General features: G+C 33.5%; 1 protein-coding gene across 1 annotated transcript in view; it reads left to right on the top strand.

Moving 5' to 3' along the window:
* Positions 1-5,078: 5,078 nt before the first annotated feature.
* The window catches only part of LOC110035990, a 13,517-nt gene continuing 12,142 nt past the window's right edge, over positions 5,079-6,453 (top strand). The window contains exons 1-4 of the mRNA XM_020740329.1: positions 5,079-5,590; positions 5,739-5,895; positions 5,987-6,085; positions 6,177-6,400. Of these exons, the coding sequence (XP_020595988.1) occupies positions 5,822-5,895; positions 5,987-6,085; positions 6,177-6,400 (397 nt within the window). The 5' untranslated portion in view covers positions 5,079-5,590; positions 5,739-5,821. The remainder of the gene's footprint in view (positions 5,591-5,738; positions 5,896-5,986; positions 6,086-6,176; positions 6,401-6,453) is intronic.

The following is a 6,453-nucleotide window of genomic DNA, read 5'->3' as shown; positions in this document are numbered from 1 at the left end:
AAACTTTATTTGTCCTTAATAAACTATTTTCTTAAGATTATTTTAACATAAGCTATGGTACGTGGTGTTATCTTTAAAGAAATATATTTTTGATTCTATAAATGTCATAGTATAATAAAGTAAATTTTTTTTGTAATTAGGGTAGTTCTAAAGTTAAGATATTTAGTATAAAAGTATAGAAATATATGCTTTTACTATTCAGAGAAAGAAAAATTGTATTTTTGAAACACTAGGAATCTTAGAAATACACTTCAAAAAGAATTGGGATTATATGAAAATCATTTTTATATTTATACACATTATTCAGTGAAGAAATGTGATAATTTTTTAACTTTAGGAAGATGATAGTGTAATTCAAAATCATTAAAGGCTATCCAGATATATTAATTCTCACATAAAAAGAAAATAAAAGAAAGGATTGAAAATGTGCCTGAAAATAAATAAAAGCAAAAATCAAAAGAAAAAGAAAAGAAAAAAGAAAAATATATGGGGAGAAGCTTGAGAAGATGACTAATTAAAAATTGGCTCACTTGAATTATCTTAAAGGAAAGTATCGTTTCTAGTAGAGTTCTCATATAATTCTTTCCTCTTAATTTTTATAAGATTCCTAAGTCTAACAAATTGCAATTATTTTTGAAATGAATAGAAAATCAGAATTCCTAACTTTGTTACTATATATTCTTATAATTTAGTTCAAACCTGAGTTATTGAAAATTTTTATAAAAAGTTTCACTATCACATTTATGGGGCAAAGCTATAGGAATCTTTAAGTGAAACACACTTTCATAAGTTATAATATTTGGGTTATATAGTAAAAGGGTTACTTGAGGACAAGTAACGTTTAAGTTTGAGGTAATTAACACACCTTAAAATTACTTAATTTTATATGTACATTTTATACTCATTTTTAAGGATATTGTGCTTTAATGAAATATATTTTGTGTGTTTTGGGTTCATGTGCAAGAAATGGAGTTTAAGAAAAAAAAGGAGAAGAAATGGACCAAAATGGAGCAAAATAGGTCAAAATGAACAAAAATTGACCTGGTGCCTAGGAGTCAGGAGTTCTAGAAGGCCAGCTCCATGGTGCCACAGTTGGGCACTTAAGCGCACCTAGGCGCCAGAAAGGGTTAGGCTTTTATCCATTGAATTTGGATGAACTTCGAAGAAGTGCTTAAAGTGACTTTTAGTGTTTTTCAGAGCTTTATTTATAGAATAGATTTCCACACAAAAAGGGAGTCATTTTTTTGTAGATTAGACCACCATTGGAGTGGGCGGCCACTATAGTGAGAGGGTGGTGAATCTTTGTGATTATGAGTGTTTTAGAGTCTTGTGTGAGTCTATTGGAGTCAAGGAAAAGCGAGGAACTTTAGAGGATTTCTTGGAGAAGGGTTTGAGATAAGTATTTGTACTTTCTATTAAGTTTTGGTTTGTGATATTGAGTTTTAATATATATTATGTTTTATTGTGTTATCTTCATGAATTCTGAGTAGTTTTCATTTTCTTTATCCTTATAATAAGAATTAATCATGTGGAGGAGTTGATTTATTTAAAACTTTCTTTATTCTAAAATTGTGAAGGTATTTTTACCAGTTCTTTATTTACTTTGGAAACTGGCCATTTGTAATGTTAAAATCTGTTGTGAAACATAAAGATTCAAAGGGCTATGATTTCCCTTAATTAGTGAATACCACATTAACCTTTAGGATGTGAGGGGACTCAATCCATTGCTTAGTGCAAATAGATAGGAAGATAAGATTTGATGGGAGTAGAATTGAGATTTCTAGGGTGAAATGCAATATTCTTAACAAATTTGGTCTAGTGTTGGATCTTGAGGTCTGGTTAGTTCTAAAAAGAGGGCACAGTAGGCAATTTAAAGGTGATAGGCTAAAATCTACCCAACATAACCATACAATCAGTAACTTAGATTAGAGATGGTAAATAATATGTATGCTCCTATTTTTCACAAAACATCATTTAAACCTTAAAATATTTAAATCCCACATTGATTATGAACTCATTTCAAGGGGAAAGAATCTTTACATAATTTGAACTCTTTTACATCTAGTTAGTTTAGAATCTCTTCATTCTCCTTAGTTTAAAATAGAACTTGTAGGAATTTAGAAACTTTATTTTACATCTGAACTTGGTATCTTGTTTCCAAGATTAATTTCATCAGTTTGAAGTGAAAATTTCACTAACTCAATTTAAAGAGTTATAGCTTCTCCGTGAGATTGATACTGGGGTTTTTAAAGAAAATTCTATATTACTTGAAACGATACATATACTTGCGTAGAACCCCAAGTGTAAAAATTATAAATCAAATTCTAAATTCTATAACATATCCATTTTGCACACTAGCCACTGAATATAAATTGAGTCAAGTTATTGACCATCTTTTGGGAACTTAAATAACTACGTAATTGTAGGGTAGGATCAAGTAATTGGTGCGGCATCGGAGATTGAAATTGAATTACACATATTTTCACGCACACATTCTAGGGGGCAATCAAAGACCCTCAATGTTATAGTGTCTTTTAACACCTAATTAGTTTTAAATGTGTTGAAAATCTCAAAAAGTTCATAATATGTGCATTCAGGTCCTCAATGGATAAACCCTTAAAATTAGAGTTTTGGATCATATGTGAAGAATCTATCTTAATTTCGAAATTATTTTTTTTGTATGCTTGACTTCATTATGGCTTGAGGGATCCCATGCATTTTTAGTAATGCGTAGATCTAAAGGCTTTTGCATCATTTCCAATTCATCACCTTCTCCATGATTGACCATCTTAGTCACAACTAAGTGCTTGGATTTATGCTTTTCTCATAATATTCTTAACATCAGGCATTCTACTTCTACGTTGGCAAGATGTGGCTTGCTTTCAACTGACACATTTAATGCAGTTAAGCCTATAAAAAAGATTAATAATAATAAAAATAGCATGAAATAAGGAAAATGAGTTAAAATAAATAAAAGAATACAAAAAAAATATTCCAAATAATGATTTATTGATATAATATCCAAATTATCATGCAATCTTCAATAACAATGACAAAAAAATTGATGTAATTTCTAAGACACACACAAGAGAACGTGGTCATACAGTTAATAAATTGAAAAATTTAGGGTACCATCTCATAGAGTTTGGCTTAATACTTATACTTATTACTGGATCAGGCGAGCAAGAATTGGCATAAAGCTATTTATAAGAAAAAGACTATGCCTAAGTAAAATCAAGTTTGATTTAGAAAAAAATCGGGGTTAGAAGGCTCTAGGGGAAGGATTTCAAATGCTTTGGTCATACCGGTTAATAATTACATCAATGATTTACTTTGATTTAATGGTATCATGGTATGATTAAAAGTGGTTGTTACCTTTCTCTCACATGCTTAGGATTTTTGCTATCTCTCACATAGTTTATCTACTTATCAGTGACATGTTTAATGTGAGAGATGTCATTGCTGCTCTTGGATTGTCAACGTTTGTCTCTAACTCATGGACCATCCAACATTGTGTTTTGAGTCAAGATGATGTATCCTCCAGCCATTAATTTTAGATAGATCTCCTAAGTTCTTAATAACTATCCACACATTTAATAGTTTGCTATAAAATTGAGAAGAAAATGCAATACATAAGGGAAATAAAAATAACAAGTACTTATTATAAACATCAACTAACTAAATAAAGCATAAGGTCCATCCAAACTCGAGAAAGAGGGATTAAATTATGTTTAATAAAATGCTATATAAAATAAACATAACTTAAACATGCTTACAATACATAAGGAGAAGGCCTCACAACCTCTACAGTGTAATCGTCTTCCTCGTCTCACCTCAGCCTCTAAAATCTTCGAATGGCTCTCTCCAAGTCTTCTCCTAAAGAATATTAGAAAAGCTACAACAAAAATTATCTATGGTTCACCAAATAGTCTCTTAATTTGTCCTAAACTATTCTTTACATATAGATATTTTAATCAGCTTCAAAGAAGGCAGGAGATCCAATGAACTCAAATAAAAAGATAGACTTGGAAGCAACAAAAATGCCTCGGCTATAGGCTATACTCTTAAGCCTTCAACTATTTGTTTGGTGCTGCTAGATCAAACAGTTGTATACCTAAAACTAGAGCTTGGGTATTAGATTTGTGCTTAAGCATTCATATATAACAATTGTGTTCCAATCTCGTTGTTTGCGGGGTTATAATCTAGTGCTTGTGCACTTGTTTGGCATTAAGGTGCTGCACTCTCGATTTGGATCCTCCAGCTTGGTTTCTATATGCCTACTTCTTGTGCCTAGCTCTCACGTTGGGGCTTCCATATGGCAGACACGCACTTGGGAGTTTTTTTTTGCGTTGAATAAACCTTCAAACCGTTGAATCCATACGACCAGAATTTTTTTTTGCATACTTTTCTACCATTTTAAGCACTTTTTCATGCACCCACTAGATTTAAAATTAATTTATTAGTGCAACAAAAAATCTCAAATAACATCCAAATATTTATTAATTTAGTAACTCTGGTGCAAATTAAATATGCTTTTATATCACAATTATCAGTACATGTGGACGATTAGTTGGGGTGAATTTCTAATGATTCTCTTAACTTAATTATTTGAAGTTACTTTATGAATATAGAGAGTTGGTGAACCTTTTCTTATTTTGGGTAACCCCCAGGCTAGTTCAAATGAGTATCTAATCTCTCAAGAGAAAGAATGAGCTAGTTGTCGTGATTCCTTGGGCACAAAATCAAGCAAGTCTTCAAACTTCACAACTCTAGATGAGTGACCAAGTAGTGCAACTTCTTATCGAGCAAGTTTGATCTGACCAAACAATCATTCGCCCTTTAAGTGAGCCTCTAGTGTATTGTGTTTTTTACTAAGACGTATATCTTGGGCATACAATTAGTGGAGAAAAATAGAATATTAAAAAGTAAATCAACATCAAATGAATAACATATGTATATTTTAGCACTTTGAAATATTATATAAAGAATAATATAATAGAGAAGTTTCTTATGTGTGATGCAATAAAATTTTCCACAAGACATTTTTAGCATATCCTCCCACCGGCCATCTTCGAATAGGCGTGGCACTCACCACCGTGTTTCTGTTCTGTATCGGGCAGCGGAACATCGATGATAAAATTGAATCAATGATTCATCTGTAAATTGCTAAAAAACTTCGTCTGTTCCGGTAAACGGAAACAAAAAACAAGATAGGGGTTAGATGGATAAAATGAAGAATAATCGTATTCGCTGAGCGATCTTCCTAGTTTTGGTGACCTCTCCCTCTCCGGTATTGTGTTTCACGGCTGCATCGTTTTTCTGCCCTTTCTACGTATCGCAGACGGGACGAGTTGAATTCATTTACCCTTCGATTACCTCTACCTCTACCGCCTGAAGGCCTACTTGACACCCAAATCCTTGTTCTCCGACGATCCATCTGAGCCACCTATTGATGTCGGCGGTTTCATGTCCTCCTTCACCAGCCCTCTCCATCCCGCTGCTTCGGATTTCCTCCATGTTTTTGTAAATACTCATCTAGTTTTTCTAGGGTCCAGCTTTGGGTTTGTGATGCTCGACTGCGCTATCTAGGGTATTGTAAAGCTTTCTTTTTCAATTAGAAAGGGTTTTCGTGGTGCAGACATATTTGTTTTTCTCAAATAGAACGTCTTTTACAATTCCAGTTCAGGGAACTAGTGTCCGTTTTTATAGTTCCATTTTTTTTTCTCATGAAAAGCTAGGTTTCGAAGGGTTTGGTTTGTTTCTCGCTTATTTCTCGCTTATCAAGCTGTCATTTAGTAGCTGAGCGCTAGTGACTCCGTGGATGAGTTTGGAGAATGAGGGTCAATTGTCGCTGCGATCCCCGATGGGAAGCAGCGCCCCTGTATCGGATCAGAAGTAAGCGATTCTAATTATCTTTCATTATTTTATTGAATACATTGGCGAAGTCATCTTCTTCTGCTTCTAAGTTGGCTCGTTTTGGATCTAGGAAGCCGAGAATTAGCTATACTAGGGAATTTTTTTTGTCTTTGAGTGAATTGGATGTTTGCAAGAAGTTACCTGGTGGATTTGACAAATCAATTCTGAGGTTTGTTTTCTGTTTTCGTATTCGAATTGTTCCTTGTTGAGTTTTATCCGTCGTAGTCGGCCATACACACTTTTCTTTTTCTTCTGGGCAGTGATCTTGAAGACGCTGCTAATACTGCGTCTGAGCGGCAAAGAAGTTTTGGCAACTTATCTTTGCAGGGTTCAAGGAGGGGAGATTATGGTTCGCAATTGCTGAATAAGCCAGAAAATTCAAACATTTATACAAAAGGGATCTCCTCAAGGTGGGATACTCGGTCATCGGGATCAAGTGACAGGGAATTAGACTTGCAGTCTGACCGTGAATCCTTTGCTAAAGGTCTGTTTAATTTGCCTTACCTTGGTCTTCCATCTTTTTTGGTGGGTTTTTTT

The sequence above is a fragment of the Phalaenopsis equestris genome, unplaced genomic scaffold (genome assembly GCF_001263595.1).
Source record: "Phalaenopsis equestris unplaced genomic scaffold, ASM126359v1 Scaffold201241, whole genome shotgun sequence".
Lineage (NCBI taxonomy): Eukaryota > Viridiplantae > Streptophyta > Magnoliopsida > Asparagales > Orchidaceae > Phalaenopsis > Phalaenopsis equestris.
This window is presented reverse-complemented; position numbering and strand designations above follow the sequence as displayed.